This window comes from Callorhinus ursinus, unplaced genomic scaffold (assembly GCF_003265705.2).
Source record: "Callorhinus ursinus isolate GAN/ISIS: 27379988/994484 unplaced genomic scaffold, GSC_fseal_2.0 scaffold68, whole genome shotgun sequence".
In the NCBI taxonomy this organism is placed as follows: Eukaryota; Metazoa; Chordata; class Mammalia; order Carnivora; family Otariidae; genus Callorhinus; species Callorhinus ursinus.
In genome coordinates, this window is record NW_027397130.1 from 3,913,013 (window position 1) to 3,933,835 (window position 20,823).

At 45.3% G+C, this 20,823-nt stretch overlaps 1 protein-coding gene, 1 long non-coding RNA gene and 1 pseudogene across 4 annotated transcripts in view; 1 reads left to right on the plus strand and 2 right to left on the minus strand.

Moving 5' to 3' along the window:
• The window catches only part of TNRC6C (trinucleotide repeat containing adaptor 6C), a 151,345-nt gene that overhangs the window by 14,618 nt on the left and 115,904 nt on the right, over positions 1 to 20,823 (minus strand). For 2 of the 3 annotated variants that reach the window (XM_025859647.2, XM_073886164.1), the window contains exons 8-15: positions 20,313 to 20,393; positions 18,909 to 18,966; positions 12,417 to 12,559; positions 10,512 to 10,661; positions 8,962 to 9,108; positions 6,939 to 7,058; positions 3,650 to 3,733; positions 3,167 to 3,398 (exon numbers count right to left, since the gene is read on the minus strand). In XM_025859647.2, the coding sequence (XP_025715432.2) occupies positions 3,167 to 3,398; positions 3,650 to 3,733; positions 6,939 to 7,058; positions 8,962 to 9,108; positions 10,512 to 10,661; positions 12,417 to 12,559; positions 18,909 to 18,966; positions 20,313 to 20,393 (1,015 nt within the window). Of the gene's footprint in view, positions 1 to 3,166; positions 3,399 to 3,649; positions 3,734 to 6,938; positions 7,059 to 8,895; positions 9,109 to 10,511; positions 10,662 to 12,416; positions 12,560 to 18,908; positions 18,967 to 20,312; positions 20,394 to 20,823 lie in introns of all 3 variants that reach the window. The other variant, XM_025859648.2, reaches the window with a different exon arrangement.
• On the plus strand, positions 452 to 11,930 carry LOC141371336 (uncharacterized). Its single transcript, XR_012376219.1, has 3 exons — positions 452 to 582; positions 6,599 to 6,735; positions 11,820 to 11,930. It is a non-coding gene; the product is annotated as an uncharacterized lncRNA (long non-coding RNA).
• Positions 14,180 to 14,249, minus strand: LOC112814475 (U4 spliceosomal RNA; annotated as a pseudogene).

A 20,823-nucleotide genomic window follows, 5' to 3' on the forward strand; every position in this document is an offset into this window, starting at 1 on the left:
CATATTTCCAGGAATATTATTCCCAAATTAAGCTGAAATGGTCATGAATATTCTCTGGTTAGGTAAGACCAATGACTCTCTTCATTTCACTTGTTCCAGAGCTAAACACAGTCCCGGTGCTCCTCAGAACCCACAGAAAGGCAGGGCAAGTCCAGACAATGAGGAAAATCTTTTCTGATCTTAGGATATCTTAGGGAAACTCAGCAGATCAGGACAACTCCCTCAGAGTTCTAGACAGTGTTCTAAAGTACCAGAACAGGCTGGTAGGGATAATTCCATTCCACCTTTACTGAACTTACTTTACAAAAGTGTGCTCTTCAGGAGTTTATAAATATCAGACTCCTTTTAAGGACTTGACCTATTGGAGAGCGTGGCAGGGCTGCCATCTGCCATCTGCCCCCGGCTGGAACAGCGTGCCAATCCTGGGTTTCTTTCTTACAGCTAAAAGCACGTGCTGCCGTTATGTGGCAACACCGTGTCAGGTTACTAAAGAGGGGCGAGGAGGACGATATAGAGTCCCCGGTGGGGACTGAATGCTCGGTGATGGAGAATAACCCCAGGATTCACAGACCATACATCCTGGTACGTCAGTCAAAGTGCATCTCTACTTGTAAGCAAGGTATTGAACAGGTTTGTTCTTGGCTTTAAATCCGTGTCTGCAAACTCAAATGACTACATGGGCCAAGCAGCTGTGAAGTGGGCCCAGTGGGGATGGTGGCGAACCCGACAGTGCTTGTCCCACCCGGAGTGCCAGCTGCTGGTGCCAGCCTGTGACAGCCACAGGGAAGGCAGACCCCATGGAGCCATTTTAAGAGAAGCCAGAAGTTACTTTTATTTAAAAATTTCCAATTTGTAAATGTTGGTAATTAACACACACACACACACACACACACACACTTTGCAGATGAAACACACCACCTGAGCAGGTCAGATGCCGCCAGTGGCTGTCTGTGTGCAGCTGGCACGGATGGCAACCTCCACTTCCATTTGCACACATGTAGTTGGGTGAGGGGACAGTGAGGCCGGGCTCCAGCCTGGCCTTCCAAGTGTTGGGCCTGAACCGATCTCCCCAGCTTGCCCGCTCATTTGTGGACCCCTGCCACAAGTTAGCATGACTGCCCAGGGCACGCCCTGTCCTGACAGGCTCTGGTCACTGAAGTCCTGCTCATCTGAGATCCATGCTTGGCCCCTGCTCTGGGTTTTTCTTTCACCATTCATGGTGAACACCAGCTCTCCCTTCTCTGCAGCACTGCCTATGAAGGCTGTTTTTCATTATTCTATGCCTCATCTTCCCGTGTGGACGACAAATTCCAGCAGTTAAGAAACAGCAGAGTAAGGAGACGCTGAGTGGGGAGGAAGGTGGACAGAGCTACAACCATTAAAGAAAAATGCCAAGAACCAAAGAGAGAGGCAATTTTATAGGCTAAGTTTCTTATACTGGATCAGCTATTTTTTTTTTCTTTTTAAAGATTTTTATTTATTTGTCAGAGAGAGAGAGAGAGCACAATCAGGGGGAGCAGCAGAGGGAGAAGCAGACTCCCCGCTGAGCAAGGTACTCGACGTGGGGCCGATCCCAGGACCTGTGATCATGACCTGAGCTGAAGGCAGATACTTAACTGACTGAGCCACCCAGGCGCCCCTGATTAGCTGTTTTTCTTTTTTTCTTAAGATTTTATTTTTTAAGTAATCTTTACACTCAATGTGGGGCCTGAACTCACGACCCCGAGATAAAGAGTCACATGCTCTACCGACTGAGCCAGCCACGTGTCCCACTATTTATTTTCAATAAGTTTGTAAGTTTAATGTGAATATTGTAAAATGTTATCAAAATTATTTTTCATCTAATTTTGAAGAGCCACTGTACTAATTTTTTCATTTGTATTAAGAAAAAAAATCTTTAAGAATAAAGATTAGTGTACTTTACTCTCCAAAAATAGGTTGAGAGGCCAGATGGACACTAGCAAGCTGAAGCGGAAGCTTTTCCTGGTAACAGACAATGGAACCGGTTTCTGAAAGGACTCCTAAACAAGACGTGCTTGTGTCTGGCTCACGTCTCACAAAGGGCTTGCTGCATGGAGCACTGGCCTGAGAACTTTACATATTATCTCACTTAATCTTTAAAGGACCCCATGAGGTAGTATCCCCACTTTAAATGGGGAATTGAGGCAAAGACAGTTGGGCAAGTCATGCAAGGAAGTGCTGAGCCAGCCCTGGTGGAGCTAGGACTCGGCGTGGGTCACCTCTCCAGCCAGGCCTCGGCCACCAGACTGTCCTCCTCTGTGCACATAAAAGGCTGTGAGCATGGGGCAATGAGAAAGGGATGGGAAGATCACAGTCAGCATTCATCAGGTTCATATTAAGGACATACCATAAGGATTGCATATGAAGGAGAACATGCTCGTACCATTAGGATTTACGGCTCTTTTCAGGGCAGTATTAAGGAAAGGGACACCATCAGCCAGCAGCAAACTCACTATCATGCATCTGACCTTTGCTCCTGATATGTATTTCCTGGGTTACTGGTTCCCTTTGTCCTAGAGCCTCACCCTAACAGCCACCTGGCAGACAAGCCTGAGAGCGGTCACCAGGTTCTGGATTCTTACATCAAACCGTTTCATGTATAATCCATTTACTGACATATACCTCCCTGGGACACTTCCTCGATCCGGCCTGCAGTTACGTTAACCTATGCCCCTCCTGGCTGGCTTGTAGGACCCGGAGGGTGGCACCGTGTCTTCTGCCGACCGGCAGATTTCATGTGCTGAGCATGCTTCCTACAGGTTAGGGGTCAACACATGCATGTTGATTTGGCGGATTATAAGCCATCTTCTACACTACAAGGCTTATATGGACAACCACTGCTTTCCAAGAAGTACCTGATTTTTAAAAATCTAAACACCTTTACTAGTAAAACCATTATAAACTCATCCCTGCAGTTAGGTGGGGGCTGGTGGCTACTAAAGAGCAGGAAACCAGGAACAGAACAAACCTATTCGACAACAGAAATGAGGGAATTCTGGGGCTCTCACTGGTGCTCCTTTAAAAGACTTTATACTAGAAGGTATTTATGGCCATAGCAGAATTTCGCTCTGCAGAAGACAGCCAGTGGTGCTCCCTTACCAGGAAGCCCTGGGAGAGAGTGCCGGCCCGCACCGCAGGGACTCACCGAGAGGGTAAGGAGCAAAGGTGCTGGGTGAAGACTGTGGCTCTTTGGTCTGCAGGTCGGGCAGGCCGGGGGCCTGGGGGTGGGGGGGGAAGCTGTCCATGGCCGATTTGCCTGCAGAGGGGTGCAGAGACAGGTGCGGCGGGGGCGGCGGCGGCTTCACGAGCAGGGCCTGGGCCAGCTGGCGCTGGTGCTGCTGGATCTGCTGCTGCAGGTTAGTGATTGTGCGCGCAACCTGGCGGCAGAGATGCGAGGTGGAAAAGGTTTGAGAGTGGCGCACGTCACTTGTCTCCAGACCCAGGGCATTCAGTCTCCGCTGGCTGGACCCACCTGCTCCCAAACCAAGGTGACCCCGAGACTGCTAAAAGGGAGGGGGGGTTAGCGAGAGAAAAATCAATGACAACGTAACAGTTTGCCATTTAGCAACTTCAGATCAGGCAAGATGGGCGCTAGCGAGTCCAGCTATACCCCCCAGGCGATACCTACTTGCTGCTCCTGTTGTCTCATGGGTCCGGAAACATTACGCTGAGCCTGTAGCATCTGCTGCTGGATTTGTAAACGTTGGTATGCCTGTTGACAGAAAACAGTTAAAATACTGTAAGAAAGCCATCAACAAATGGTTCAACTATTGTATATTAAAAAAAAGAAAGACAGAGAGAGAAAACAGCCAAGATTCTTGGTCCCCTTACCATACTATGGTTTAAGCATACTTACTGTGAGGTAGAAGCATTTTTAAAAGGAGAAATGTCTTTCCCAAACCCTTCTAGTGCGTAGATTTTTTTTTTTTAAGATTTTATTTATTTATTTTTTGAGAGAGAGAGACACAGTGAAACAGGGAACACAGGCAGGGGGCGAGGAAGACGGAGAGGGAGAGCAGGCTTCCTGCTCCTCCTCCTCCTCCTCCTCCTGAGGAGCAGGAAGCCTGACATGGGGCTCGATCCCAGGACCCTGGGATCATGACCCGAGCCGAAGGCAGACGCTTAACGACTGAGCCACCCAGGCACCCCTAGTGCATAGATTTTTATTTTTATTTATTTATTTTTTTAAAGATTTTATTTATTTGAGAGAGAGAGAATGAGAGATAGAGATCACGAGAGGGAAGAGGGTCAGAGGGAGAAGCAGACTCCCCGCTGAGCAGGGAGCCCGATGTGGGACTCGATCCCGGGACTCCAGGATCATGACCTGAGCCGAAGGCAGTCGCTTAACCAACTGAGCCACCCAGGCGCCCGCGCATAGATTTTTAAAAACTAATTCAGTCAGTACCCTTTAGTGTAGGTAATGAGATTTGTCAGCAAATATTTTTCAGTTAACGAAGAGATCAAAATTCTTCTGCTCAAATCTTACAAACTAAAAGTAAAAAAGAAATGATGGGAAAATGAAAAACTACTGATTCTTACAGTGATACAGATGAAAAGTTGTCCAGAGTGGCTCAGACCCTGGCGCAGAACAGCAGTGACTGGCCACCCCAGATAATCAGAACAACTCCAGGCTTGTGAGTGCCAGGGGCCACATGATGATGTCCCCCCACGGGCTGCCTGAAATCCGGCCTGTGGCACTCCTGTTACGGGCCCTGCCTGCCCAGCTGGCTAACCGTGAGCACCTTCCACACAGCCATGCGTTAAGTTCCATCATTTGATCGCTTCAAAATGCTGGCTGCCAATCATACATTTTTTTCTTACAACATGGATTTTTGAGGACATGTTTAGCAAGAGGATTTATTAAAACAGGATCCATATAAAGGTAGAGACTATACTATTAGAAATGCCTCATTAATCTGTAAATTATAGAGGAATAAAATACTCCACTTCAGTGAATCCTTTAAGGCCCTAAAACAACCTCAGGATGCACCAAAACTTTATTTTACCAATTTTTGAAAAAAAAAATTAAAAACATTATGAATTGTTTGTAAAACAGAACACATTAAACATAATTCAAGACTTTCTTGCTTTTTCCACCATCTTTTTCCATGCCATCATGGTTCACATGAATGTCCTGGTAGATGCTCTCAAGAGCACTAACAATGCTGGAAAGAGAGGCGAAAGCCAGACTCTTACTAGGCCATGCTCCAATATTATCATCGGGTTTCTAGTAGTAAGGAGGGTCTGGGGCTCTACTTACTACTGGAAAACCGGCCCCTCGGACTGGTTAGACTGAGTCTAATGGGCAGTAAGGGTTATACGACTGACAAGGCCTGGGGATCTCTTGTAAGAAAAGCTTTGGCATCAATGCTTTTGTCTATCAGCTAGGAAAATCATTGTCAACCTCACGGGCAGGTTAAACAAGTGTGGAGAGATCAGCCCCAGTTCTGATGTATAACTCAAAGATCTAGAAAAATGGCGGAATAATCTGTTCCCGTCCTGCCAGTTTGGTTTCATTGTACTGACAAGCTCAGCTGGCATCACGGACCATGAAGAAGCAAGATGAAAATGCACAGGAGGGAAAATCCTGGGATTCTTTTTCTAGAGATGTAATACATATGTGTAAATAAAATGCCTCAATGGAAAAAAAAGAGATTTTCTTGATGTCTTTCACATTATAGGGGTCAATAAAAATTACCATATAAATAAGAAATTTTAGAACATCAGTATGATAACTAGCTATGTCTCATGTCAGAATACAGCCATGTCTTCAGCGTTACCAAGAAGCAGAAAGCTACTTTCCTCTATAATAATACCTCTACATAATATGCTTTTTAAATGTGTGCCTGACTTTTATGGTTATTTCCTTCTCCATCTCTGAGGTCAGGGGTCTCTCCCTGTTGCTGCTGGTAGTAAAAGCAATAGTCCTGTGCACTTGAACCACCCACCCACCACACTTTCAGGTCCTGGGAAGCCTTCCTACCACGCTGCAAGGTGCCCCCCCATCTCCAATTTTACGGACAAAGAAACAGCGTCTGAGACCCTAACATAGTCGTGACCCCACTTCCTGAGCTCTGTGTTCTCCCTGAAACCACGATTTTCTCCGGGCACTTTCTTCCTCCCATCCCATGCTGCTACTTACTGGAAAACTGGACCCTTAGACTGGTTAGACATGAGGACTGACAGGGCCCAGGGCTCTCCTCTAAGGAAAGCTTTGGCATCAATGCTTTTGTCTATCAGAGGCCTTTCTTCCTTCCTTAAGGATTCCTGGTCATTTTCAAGGAGATGAAGTTACTGGACAAGACTTTGAAATAAAGCAGGTGTCAACATATTAAAGAAAGGTCCTTTAGTGTATATAAATCCAGTATGCATCTAGAGATACAGTGACACGGAATTTTATGGTAAAAGCAGTAAGACTGTCAAAAATTAAAAATTTAAGGTATGTTAAATTGTAAAACTTCCAAGAATTATTAGGCTACATCAGCCTTTCTCAAAAGGGATTGTGAGAGGGAATTAAACCCTAATCTCTATGGCATCTACTGTATGTAATGAAGTAACTTCTCTTTCACGCTTCCAGAACAGACTTTGTGTGTTCCACCCTTGAAGAATTTGGAGAATCGTCACTCAAACGAGTTTCTGTGTTCTGTGGTTCTGACGGGAAACTCTGGATGAGAAAGGCTAGCTGAGACCCTGAGCCGAAGGACATGCCTCCTGGTAAGGTCTGGGACACTCTGTGAAGGGGCCAGAGAACTGACACTCTTAAGTGAAAAACTTCCTAATTGTGTCAGTAGTCTGACATGAAGAAAGTGAGGCATTAACTAACTACTTTTATCAGTGGCTGGGTCGCTGGCATAGCTGCATGAGTGTCAGTGTGCACTCTTCCTTAGTTCTAGAAGCTGAATGATCTGTCCGCTTACCAGCTGCAGCTGATAGAGCTGGTTCAACATCGTCATATGCTGAGGATTGATTGGCGAGGTCAATAGTGCAGGGTTGAGACCAATGTTTTTTGCTGCAAACTGCAAAAGCTGTGCTTGAACCTGTTGAACACAACACAGAGCGTCAGGCACTGTGTCCCTGTCGAAACGGCCACCTGTCCAGGCAGTGTTTCCAAGATGCAGAACTGATGAATTAATGACAGTTAAAGACAGCTTGTCTCAAGAATGAACTTCAAAAGCCATTAAAAAACTCATGGGCTTTTTGCCATTAGTAGTTAACATGCTTCTGTAGAAAATAAGGAAGGAAGGAAGGAAGGAGAGAAAGAGCCTTCCACCTCCAAATATTTTAGACACGAATTAAGATGCTAGGGCTCTGGGTAACTCCTATCGAAAACTGATCTCACATTCTGTCACAGTGAAAATAAATGGGCATAATTTAAGGACGGGAGATAGTGAATGTGGGGTTTCAGGGAAGAAGCCGCTCCTGCTGGCAGGTACCACGCCACCCCACAGGAGGGTCTCTGCCCAGGATGGGCTCGGGACGTGGTCTACGCCCCTCTGCCGGCCCTGCCCTGGACCGTCCATCTGCATTCCCGTTCAGGGGGATCTCTTCAACTGCAATTCACTGCGTTGAAACAATCTGGGGCCTGGCACTGGAGATTTCAATGTTTTCCACCATGGGCTATGTATGTTTATCACAACATTTATGCAAGATGATTTTAGGTAGAACGTGGATGGGCTTCTTTTACTTTAATACTTGTCTAATGTATATCAGAAAAATGTGATTTTTTTTTCTACTTATGATAGGTATGTAAAGTTTGTTTTAAGAACAGATTTATTTAAGCAGGCAAGTCATTTAAAGAAAACACACTGTGTAATAGTACAGGTAATGTGGGGCACAAGGGTGACACATGCTTTGCCGAGTGTGGGAAGCCTGCTGCCGGTCACCCAGGCTCAGCTCTCCTTCTGCCCCTCAGGCTGGGGTGGCTGTGTCCGCAGGCTCAGGCAGTGGGACACAAGCGGACGTGTTCTGTGCCGCTCCCAGCAATTGGGAAGGGCTGTGGCAGAGGCGCCCCACTGCCCTGAGCCACTGCCTCCTGCACGTCCACCCAGAGAAGCAAATGCCTGTCCTGTCTAAGCCTCTGCACTCCGGGGTGTCTGGTATCGTGGCCCACCCTGCATCCTGATGAAGGAATTTAACTGTTGTTTCACCTACATTTCAGCCATCTCAACTCAGTGCACAAATCTGGGTTCAACCAACTGTGGAGGGTTAACTACTTCCAACTAATTCTATAGCTTATCATTAGTAATCTATTACTGAATATTTTTAAAAGGGATGAGGACTGAAACACTCTAAGGAAAAACTCAGTCCAAAGCGTAAAATTATGGAATGTTCTAAAAGTAAACACAATTAACATGAAAAAAGTCCAAGTGCTTTAGAGCTATGCAAACAAGTATCCTTTTCCTTTTCTGTTTGACACACACATTTTTTTTTTTTAAAGAATCTCTATGGGCAAAAATGGTCTAATACTAGGTAATAAACTTAACTAAGGAGCCAGTAACATATTAATATATAATTATGATCTATGATCACATGCAGGCGGCCACCAAAGCATTCTTCAGGCCCTGAGTGCTCCCACGTGCCCCCTTACGGGTTAAGCAATGTTTCAGCTTGTCATTTTCCTCTCCCAGCCAGGACAATTCATCAGGTTCTTCTGAATAATTCTGGTAAGACCTGGACAAGAACCGCATTACAGTGCGTGGGAGGCGATCTTTCCACCCAGCGGCATAGCTCCTGACCGGTGGACGCCTAGCCGGGCCGTGGCTGGTGGGGGCACCCCCAGGGGCCGTTCTGAAAATGCCTCCCGCGGCCGGAGGACCGGTGGACGGGCGGAGAGGAAGGCCGTGCTCGGGGGTGGGTGAATGAACTGGCTCTCACTTTCAAACAGTGACGTCGAGCGGCACAGACACACACAACGCCCATCCGAGTCGCCGCGGGTCCCACCTGAGGGGATAGAAACGGAGGCACTTGAGCACGGAGGCTGGGCTGGGAGGAGCTCAGAGGCTGCACGGGGGGCTGCGGCGGCGGCTGCATGGTCCTGGCTTGCGCTGCTCCGCTGCTGCCGAACATACCCAGGCTGCCACTCGGCATCTGCGGGGAGATGGCACGGGCCTGGTCGCTACGGAGCCGGGCACCCCAGGAGCTCTGGAGGAGGCTCCGCCTTCCTAAATGCGACAGCAAAATCCTCCCTACTTCCTACTGCTGTCGACTTCTACGGAAGTGAACTCACAGTAAATGCTGCCGGGCAAGCTGGCTGTGGACGACGACGGGCCGCCAACCGTGAAGGCTGCCCATGTCTTCACACGACAGGGCCAGTTGGAAAGGGGCCCCAAAAGAGGCTACCATGTCCACAGAAACTATCATAATACAGTGTTCCAAACAGCAATGCACGCCATGGGGTTCGGAAGCTTTTCTCACAGGCTATCTGTGGTGGGGTACGGAGCGCTAAGGGGTGGGGACTGCTAACCTGAACCAGCAACATTTTCAAGTAGGAAACAGAAGTATAATTTCAACCAAAGTGGAAGCTGAATAAATGGATAAATCCAGGTAGTTACCTTTGTGTTAAATATCATCAGTGCATTTTAGGTGTAATTTCTGCTCTGCTGCAGTGCGTGGGCTCGCTCCCAGCACCCTGCCCACCGGCTTGTTCGCTGTCCAATGGCAGAACCCCCGAAAAGCAGGCATTGCACTGAACTACCACCAGCGTTAGCCACATGAGACCGCGGGCTGAGGCGCCACCGACTGCTACCCTGGGACGACAGGCGCACACGTGGCCCTGGTGGGCCACCCCAAACATCACAGCGTCTACTTAAAGATCTGCTTCAGAGGTTGGTGCGTGTCAGCCTCACATGCGAGCGAATCCATGAAAAGGACGTCCTACAGATGGGTTATGCCTTCCAGGGGGGCTGGGAGACACAACGGCCACGGAGCCGCGTTCAACACAAACCCGCAGTGCCCCTTCCGTGACGCCTGACAGGGGCTCTCACCTCCCCTGAGTGTCACAGAAGGGAAAACACCAACGTGGCTCTCTGGAATCCACCGGGATGTCACCTCTATTTCAGGGAGCAGGGGGAGCACGTGGTGTTTTCTCAAAGACCACGGTATGGAAGGTTTGGACCGCTGGTGCACAGGATGGCATCACCCGGATCCATGAAGGGACCTGGCAGCTGGAGACCACCCTGCAGGACGCACTGTTTAAACCAGCAGAACTGAGCACTGAGGGCACTGAACTCAGGTGTGTGTTCGTTATGTGTAAAAATAAATGAAGTTTGGGAGCATTTCCTACAACATGGTTCAATTTCAAGAACTGGATTCAACTCCCAACACCTGTACATCACCTGGAGGGAAATCCTTCTCCTATTTCAGCTACCTTAACATACTTGACTGTATTTTAAAGTACAGGTATTAGTTAAAAATCAAAGTATATGTCCCAAACACATTTGTTAGAGGCAGGTGAAACCGAGACCACAATGGCTCTCTCCCCACAGCCTTACCTGTCTAGAAGAATTCAAGTTTTGCATGCCCAGCCCTGAGGCAATCCCACCCAGGGCCTGATTAGGGAGTGCACTGTTTGAAAGGGGGAGCTTCAGGCTTGGTGAAGGCAAAAACGGTGAAGTCGTGGGCTCTTCCACTAGGCCGCCGTCCTGATTGGAGAAAGAAAGGGTGAGCTACGTGCAGTGTCCATCCGCAGACAATGCACAAAGCAGTTTCCCAAGGACGTATGAACGGGTATGGATGGATAAAGAATTAAAAGATCAAAAAAGTGTGGGTAACAAGAGAATGGAGAACATGGGCCAAAGGAAGAGTGGAAAAGAAAAAGAGAAAGAGGATTAAGATGCTGTTCTCATAACCATTACTTCACCAACACATACATTAGCTTACAACGTGCTCAGACTCTGCTGACTCTGCCCGGGGCAGGGCTCAGGAGAAGCACAGAAACATTAGCAAAAGTCGTATTTGGAAAACACTTTACAACCATTTTCAAATAAACAGGCTGCCTTCCTTCAGTACGAGGGCTCTAGGGGTACATTTGGTTGCATTCTGCCGACACTCAGCTGTTTCATATGGTTTAATCCAATAACAGGGTAAGTTATAAAGCAGATGGATCTTACTCTTTTACATTATTAAGGTCACATTATGTGTCAGGCCCTTTGCAAATTTATCTCCTCTAACTCCACAACCAGCATGCAGTATTATTCTTCATTTCTTTTTTCTTTTTTTTTGTATTATTCTACATTTTAAAGATAAGGAAATAAGTCAGGGTCCCGCACTTAGCAAGTTAAATACAAGATACCAAATTAAACTGGAATTTCACATAAACAACAAATAATATTTTAGACTAAGTGTGCTCCACCTATGACTGGTTGTTTATGTGAACTCCAAGTTCACTAAGGATCTTGGATGTGACCAGAGCCACAGCAGGGGGCAGGGCAGGACCTGACCCTCCCCCTAGGCCCTCCCCAGTCACAGCTTTCTGGAGGGTAGTGTGTGGCAGAGGATCCTGTTCATTTGTGAGCAGGGATGAAGTGTTATCTCTCTCCTGTGAGCCTTTCTGCTTTGTTGTGTTTTGTTTCTATTTATTTGAGAGAGAGAATGAGATAGAGAGAGAGCATGAGAGGGGGGAGGGTCCAAGGGAGAAGCAGACTCCCCGCCGAGCAGGGAGCCCGATGCGGGACTCGATCCCGGGACTCCAGGATCATGACCTGAGCTGAAGGCAGTCGCTTAACCGACTGAGCCACTCAGGCGCCCTGTTGTGTTTTGTTTCTAAACCTATCCTTTCTTGCTTCAATTTTATTTTCAAGGTTCAACATTTTGACTGGTTTTCACGGGATGCTGTTCTCCCCCTCCTTTTGAAGGCACACCCATCTGGAGAGGGGACATCACTACATGACAATCCTGAAGGGGCTGAACTGATGCCTGGACACGTGGAACCACCCCAGGGGCTTCCAACAGACAACTGTATGCTCTCTGAAGTGGCCGAGCTGGGCCGACTAGACACGGGTGCCTGCACCCAACCACTTCTAGTTTTTTTTTCTCAGATTAAACATGTAACACATCATTTCCAATGCCTTATAAAATAAGACAGTAAAACAGAAACTTGATGACCCTTGTTACTGGACAAACTGAAGCAGATAAGCCAGCCAAGTTCACCCACTAAAATGAAAATCAGTTTTCAATTTCGGTACTTTTTAACCCTAGCTACATCGTATGAAATGTAACAGTAACATTATTTCTTCTGAGTTAAATGGTCATATATATTTTTAAAAAGTGGGTAAAAGTCACTTAAATATTATATACAATCCGGCAAGTATTTAATCCAGCTTGCATTAAGGACATAGTTAAAATGAAAAATACCTCTTTTTAAAAATGAACAAACAAAACACCCCCTAAATTCATACCTTGTCGAGAAAGGTGGGGCGGTCCCCGGAAGAGTCTTTGGAGACTGGTGGGCGGCAGCCAAGGGCTTTGGTGACCACTCCATTGTAGTCGGTCACTCCCAGTCCACGCTTGTCCACGTCCACCTTCTTTTCCAGCAGGGCGCCTGGAGCAAACAGAAGCAACACTTACACCTAAATGCGCAACGAGTGTCAGGAGTGATGAGCACCAGCTGGAGCCTCTCAACCCCATGGAAAACAGGGAGGCCATGGTTTTGCTCCTGCGAGGCCCACAGTCTATGACCAGGACCTGCTCTCGTCCCTGCTCCTGCTCCACCCACTCCAATCCACCTGCCACCCTGCCCCTCAGGGGCCTGCCCTTCCTCCCCACTGGGATGCACCCCTTCCTTCACACCGCCTTCCCTGGTTGTGTTCCTGCCCTGATCTTCCTGTTTTAAAATGGCGCCGCTGACCCCTCATAGCCCTTGATTTCCACTTCCTGTATCCCCGTGAGCTACAAGGGCTCTTCCAGATACTGGGGACGCAGTATCATGTGAAAACAGGTAAGGTTTTTGTCCTCATAGGCTCTTGGGCTAGTGACTGGTTTGGCGTGGCTACCTTTGATTTTGTGCTATTTTATACTTCTAACAAGTTACAAAACTTCTAGCTCACACGGATTGTCATTTCTTTTTTTTTTAAGATTTTATTTATTTATATGAGAGAGAGAGAATGAGAGATAGAGAGCACGAGAGGGAAGAGGGTCAGAAGGAGAAGCAGACTCCCTGCTGAGCAGGGAGCCCGACGCAGGACTTGATCCCGGGACTCCAGGATCATGACCTGAGCCGAAGGCAGTCGCTTAACCAACTGAGCCACCCAGGCGCCCCCAGATTGTCATTTCTGTCCTGGCAGCTCGTACCACACATTTCGGCACCTGCACATTAACTACAAAGTTGGTCCTCATCATTCACGGATTCTGTGCTTGTGAATTCACTGGCTGGCTAAATTTATCGGTAGCCCCAAATCAGTAATCGTGGCACTTTTGAGGTCATTTGTGGACAAGCGCAGGGTGGTGGATCTCTGTGGTTTACATACTGCTTGTTACAAATCTGTACTCTGAAACACCACCACTCATCTCCCCACCTGCGGTGCCAGGTAACCACCATTTGCTGTCTGTGCTTTACAGGTTGAATCTGGATAAATGCCACATATAAGTGAGATCATTAAGTACTTGTTTTTGTCTGACTTCACTCACTCAGCATCATGTACTTAAGGTCTGTCCATGTTGGTGCAGATGGCAGGAGATTCTCCTTTCTCACAGCTAAATAATATTCCACTGTGTACATGAACCACATTCATCTGTGGATGGGCGTTTGGGTTGTTTCCATACCTTGGCTATTGTGAATAATGCTGCGATAAACACGGAAATACAGATATCCCGTCTAGATCCTGTTTTCATCCTTTTCGTATATACCCAGAACTGGAATTGCTGGATCGTACAGTGAGTCTACTTTACTTTTTTTGAGGAACCTCCATATGGTTTTCCATACCAGTCGGACAAATCTACATTCCCCGACAGTGCACAAGGGTTCCCTTTTCACCATGTCCTCACCAGCACCCAAGTCCCTTGTCTTCTTGATGAAGAAAGCCATTCTGACAGGGATGAGGTGAGATTTCATTGTGGTTTTGATCTGCATTTCCCTGATGATGACAGATGCTTAGCATCTCTTTGTGTGTCTGTTGGCCATCTGATCTCCTCTTTGCAGAAATGTCTACTTAGTTATTCTACCCATTTTCAATTAGCAATAATCGCGCCTCAAATAAACCTCATTGGCTATGATACTGCCACTGCGCAAAGCTTCTACCCATTTTTACAAACCATACTTTTTTTGTTTCAGTTGACTGAGTTCTTTATATATTTTGGATATTAACCCTTTATCCAACATATGGCTTGCAAAATTTTTCTCCCATTCTTTAGGATTTTTTATTTTGTTTTTTCTTTTGCTGTGCAGAAACTTTTGAGTTTGATGTAGCCCCATTTGTTGATTTTTCTTTTGTTGTTTGTGCTTTTGACGTCATGCTCCCCAAATTATTATTAAGACCAATATATATATTTTTTAAAGATTTTATTTATTCATTTGACAGAGAGAGACACAGTGAGAGAGGGAACACAAGCAGAGGGAGTGGGAGAGGGAGAAGCAGACTTCCCACGATCAGGGAGCCTGATGCGGGGCTCGATCCCAGGATCCTGGGATCATGACCTGAGTCGAAGGCAGACGCTTAATGACTGAGCCACCCAGGCGCCCCTGTTAAGACCAATATTGACAGGCCTCTTCTTTAAGTTTTTTTCTAGGAGTTTTATGCTATCAGATCTTTTGTTTAAATCTTTGATCCATTATGAGCTAATTTTTATGAGTGGTGTGAAACGGGTCCAATTTCATTGTTCTGCACGTTTCTCCATTTTTCCCAAACCACATGTCGAAACACTATCCTTTCCCCATTGAGTATTCTTGGCTCCTTTGTTGAATATTATGTTGACTGTATCTGATGGGGTTTAATTCTGAGCTCTGTTCTATTCCACTGGTTGATGTGTCTTAACTTTTTTTTTTTAGAGTAAGCTCTAGGCCCAACGTGGGGCTTGAACTCAAGACCCTGAGATCAAGTCACATGCTCCATTGACTGAGCCAGCCAGGGGCCCCAGATGTGTCTATTTTTGTTCTAGTGCCACAGTTTTGATTACTGTGGCTTTGTAGTAGTACAGTTTGAAATCCAGAAGTGTGATACTTCCAACTTTGTTCTTTCTAGGACTGTTTTGGCTATTTGGAGTATTTCATGGTTCCAAACACATTTTAGGAATTGTTTCTTCTGTTTCTGTGAATGCCTTCAGTTTTTTGATGGGGACTGCAATTTAATCTTTACAATATTATTTTTTTCAATCCATGAACATGAGATGCCCTTCCATTTGTTTGTATCCTCTTCAATTTCTTTCAGCAAAGTCCTGCAGTTTTCACTGTGCAGATCTCTTACTTCCTTGGTTAAATTTATTCCTAAGTATTTTACTGTTTTTAATGCTATTGTGATTGGGATGGTTTTCTTTCCTTTTCAATGCTTCATCATTACTATAAAGGAATGCAACTGATTTCTGGATGTTGATTTTGTATCCTGCCACTTCACTGAAATTGTTAATTCTGTTTTTTGACTGATTCTTCGGAATTCTCTCTATATAGGATCATATCATCAGCAAAAAACGAGAATTTGACTTTTTCCTTTCCAACATGGATGCCTTTTTTCTTTTTCTTTGTCCTAATTGCCCTGGCTAGGACTTCTGGTACTATATTGAATAGGAGTGGAGAGAATGGGCATCCTTGCCTTGTTCCTGATCTTAGGGGAAACACTTTTAATTCCTCTACACTGAGAATAATGTTAGCTCTGGGTTTGTTGTGTATGGCCTTTATTATGTTGAGGGACATTCCTTCTATACCCAGTCTGCTAAGTGTGTTTTTTTGTTTTGTTTTAAATCATGAAAGGATGCTGTGTTTTGCCAAATATTTCTTCCGTATCTATTGAGATGATCACATGATTTTTATCTTTCATTTTATTGATGTTGATGTGTTACATTTATTGATTTGTGTATGCTGAAGTAGCCTTGCATCCCAGGTACAAATCCCACTTGGTCATGGAATATAATCTTACTTGTGTGTTGTTGAACTCAATTTGCTAGTATTTTTGTGGAGAATTTTTGCATCTACATTCATCAGGGTTATTGGTCAGTAGTTTTCCTGTGGTATCCTCATCTGGTTTTGGTATCAAAGTAATGCTGCCTGGCAGAATAAGTCTGGAAGCGTCCCCTTCTTGATATTTTGGAAGAGTTTGAGAAGAACTGATGTTAATTCTTCTTATTTGGTAGAATTTCTGCCAGTGAGTCATCTGGTCCTGGAGTTTTCTGTGTTTAGATTTATTGACTGAATCTCTCTCTCTCTTTTAAAAGTATTTATTTAAGAGAGAGAGAGAGAGACCACAAGCAGGGGGAGTAGCAGAGGGAGAGGGAGAAGCAGACTCCACGCTGAGCATCCGGGAGCCCAACGCAGGGCTTGATCCCACGACTCTGGGATCATGACCTGAGCCAAAGGCAGACGCTTAACTGACTGAGCCAGCCAGGTGCCCCAAAAGTAAGGTTAGTTTTATGGCCTATCAGGATCTATCTTGGAGAGGCACTGAGTTAGAGTCCCATATCTGGTGTAGAGATTACTTAAAAATAAAACCTTTAGAGAAAGGGGGGTGGGGATCTATCCTGAAGAATGTTCCATGTGTGCTTGAAAAACGTGTATTCTGCAGCTGTTGGATGGAATGATCTGTGTATGTCTTTATTTTTAAAGATTTTATTTTATTTTTTTGAATTTTATTTATTTGCAAGAGACAGCAAGAGACCACAAGAAGGAAGAGCAGCAGGCAAAGGCAGAGGGAGAAGCGGAGAAGCAGGCTCCCCGCCCAGCAAGGAGCCCGACGTGGGACTCGATCCCCAGACTCTGGGATCATGACCTGAGCCGAAGGCAGATGCCTAACTGACTGAGCCACCCAGGCATCCTCTGTGTATGTCTTTTAAGTCCATTTGCTTTAAAGTGTGGTTCAATTCAATTTTTCCTTGTTGGTTTTCAGTCTGTATGATCTATCCATTGTTGATAGCTGGGTATCCGACATCCCCTCTAATTACTGTAATATCTACTTCTCCCTTATGATGTTATTAATTACTTAATGTACTTCGGTGATCAGGTGTTGAGAATGGATGTATTTTTACAACCATTACATCTTCTTGATGTACTGACCCATTCCATCATATAAATACCTTCTTTGACTCTTGTTACCCATTCTGGCTTTAAGTTTATTTTGTCTGGTATCGAGTATGGCCTATGCTTGTCTTCTTTTTGTTTCTGTTTGCTTGGAATACCATTTTCCATCCTTTCAACGTGAGCCTGTGTGTGTCTTAGAGCTGTAATGAGTCTCCAGTAGGCAGCAGAGAGTTGGGACTTGTGGCTTTAATCCATCCAGTCACTCCAGGCCTTCTGATCAGTGAGTTCAGTGCACTGACATTAAGAGAGATTACTGACAGGGCGCCTGGGTGGTGCAGTGGGTTAAGTGTGTGACTCTTGATTTTGGCTCAGGTTGTGATTCCGGGCTGTGGGATCAAACCCCACTTTGGGCTCCACGCTCAGTGTGGAGTCTGCTTGAGATTCCCTCTCTCCGTCTCTCTCTGCCCCTCCCGCTCGTGCTCGTTCTCTAAAATAAATAAATAAATCTTAAAAAGAGAGAGAGAGATTACTGATATGTAAGGACTTAACTGCTGCCCTTTTATCTTTTGCCTTCTGGTTATTCTATCTCTTTATAGTGTTTTTCCTTCTGTCCCTGTCTACCTTTGTACATTGGTGGTTTTCCACTTTCTGTCTCCCCTTTTTTGTGTTTTGTGTCTCTGTTCTGGATGTTTGCTTCGTGGTTACCATGAGGTCTACATTAAACATCTCACAGATAGAATAGTCCTTTTCCTGCTGACAGCAATTTCTCTTTGTTGGCTTATAAAAGTTCCATCCTTTTGCTCTTCCCCTTTTATATTTTTGATGTCACAAATTATCTCTTTTTTGAACTGAGATTTTGTTACCAAGTTGTAGTAGCCATAGTTATGTTTAATCTTTTCCTTTAACCTTTATGCTGTAGTTAAGAATTTAATATACCATTCTAAAACACAGTGATAGTTTTCCAATTCTGACTATCGCCTTTAGTTATTACTACTTTTATTTTTTTTTCTTTATTTTTTTTTCTTTTCTTTTTTTTTTTTTTGAGAGAGAGAGAGAGAATGAGAGATAGAAAGCACGAGAGGGAAGAGGGTCAGAGGGAGAAGCAGACTCCCTGCTGAGCAGGAAGCCCGATGCGGGACTCGATCCTGGGACTCCAGGATCATGACCTGAGCCGAAGGCAGTCACTTAACCAACTGAGCCACCCAGGCGCCCTAGTTATTACTACTTTTAAAGCAGCTCCAGAATGAGGGCTGCTTGTTCTTGAGGTAAATCTCATCTCTCACACAGAGTAAGCGCTCCACCGGCACAGAGACATCTCTGCTGGCCCCTGAGCAAGCCCATTCTGGGGCGGGGCGTGAAGAATGGGCTCAATCAGTGTCAAATGAAGTCTGGCCTGAGGTCCTAGTGTCTTTCTCAAAGAACGTCACTATAACCTCTCCTCAGAATGGATGGAAAAACTCATCTATTTGTTGAAGTACTAGAAAAAAATGAAAGAAGCAAACATGCCTCCATGTGGGGTTTGGCCATTCGTCCTGAGACCACCAGTCTCCAGAGACTTGCTGTGTGGTTACTGCACATCACGTGGTTACTCCTTTGCCGAAGCCTGGTCCTGTCTACCCGGTACATATTCCACATTAACCCAAGACTACAATGAAATGTTTCTGGAAATCCAAACTCCACACACTGGTACCTTTTTAAAAAGTGTGCTTTAAGTGTGCATCGTATTACTTACTCATGGCCTGGTCAAGATTCATATTGTTACTCTTCAAGGCCTCTTCAGCTGGCTCTCTCTGTGTAGGAAAATAAGAGTTTTAGTTAGGATTATGCTTTTATAATAACAAAAAAGCTAGTAAAGAGTTCTATCCCTATTAGCTTAGAGAAATTATTATTGTTGACCTAACAATGACTTAATATTACCCTATATTACTAGGTTTTGGAACTGGGAATACTTCTCTTTGTTGTTGAGGCTAGAGACAAACGTCTTCTAAGTAAAAGGCACTCAGAATAAAAACATGTATTGAATTGACTTTTAAAGAATTTATATTTAACACTTTAAAAACAAAATGTACAGTGCCCGTGGAATCTTGTCATTGATTCTGTACAAGTAGCAACCATTCAGCAAAGGTGAAATCTCCACCAGGACAGTTTCGGGAAAGTTACTGTAGGAGTTAGAGCACAGAGCTTCATTCTCTACTTTATGGACTCTGGGCTTTGTTGTCAACTATTTTTCACTAAGAAATGTAAAAACAAATCAAATCAAAACAAGTAGGTTCATTTTCGTAACCATCCCTATGATGGGAACAGATACATGTCAGCATGCGCAGGCACCACAGTAGAAGTGGGAACTCCTGGGAAGGCCTCCAGTGTCCCGCCTGTCCTCTCATACGGGAAGAGGCTGGGCCACCCCTGGGTCTGTGCCCTGCCCAGTGTCAGAGGGCCTGGGCCTGCTATGAAGTATACAGTTTCTACACTGGGCTATGCTGCACTCATTCTTTAGGGACATTCACAGTAATCAAAAGATAAATATTCGCTTGAGTAATGATCTGGAAAGAAGACCTTTGAAGGGAAGATGTAACAGATGCAGGTGATATCCACACTATCTGAACCCCTGCATTCGATCTCAGGAACTGAACACATCAGGACACGTTCTCAGAGGGTCATCCTGCAATGTGAGCTCTCCCCACCCAGGACCTGAGACTCAGGTCCTACTCAATAGGCTTGGTGAGGATTCTTTTTCTGGACACAGAGCTTTAGTACTTTATACCAAATTTTCTCTTGTCATCTGTCAATCTACTACATGAACAAATGAAAATTCACTTTTAATTATAAATTAAAGGAAAGTATGAAACTGTATAAGCCAATGAAAAGAACAATCACACAGCATGTTTTATTCCAGGAAAAGGCTCTCACACCTTACTTGATAGAAACGGTGTGGATCCTTGCTGTAGCTAAAAGCAATGCTCCCTAAACAGAAGTGCTCGTGTGAAAGGGGAATTTACACATTAGGTTGTATGAACACTCTCCTCCCTCAAAAGTCTTCCTTCCTTGTTACGCATGACAAACGCGGACAGGACACAATCAGGGCCATGCATGGCAGCACACACAGAGGGGAGCGGTAAAATAAGACACCAGTCACCGGGAAGCCCATGTCTGTGAGTTGTTTCATCAGCCGGCTCATGATCCAGGCCTCGTCCTGCTTGCCAGATGTTTTCATGCCCTAGAATGAAGTATGGGTCACATTTTAATGCATTTCTTCTAGAAATGGGAGATGCCTAAAATTCCCAGTGACTTAAAAGTTAAGAGAATCTTCCTGTATTCACGTTGAATAATGCTGTGCGCCAGAAAGTCCCTGACTCTGTTTCATGGCTAGTTACTATGGAATGCTTTAGGGTGCATTGCAAGTTGGCATGTGTGTATAATTTATGGACTTCATTTTTTTAAAGATTTTATTTATTTATTTATTTGTCATAGAAAGGAGAGAGTTGCGTGCACAAGCAGGGGGAGAGGCAGGCAGAGGGAGAAGCAGACTCCCCGCTGAGCAGGGAGCCTATTTGGGACTTGATCCTAGGATCCTGGGCTCATAACCTGAGCCGAAGGCAGACACTTAACCCACTAACTCACCTAGGTGCCCCAATTCTCTTGCTTTT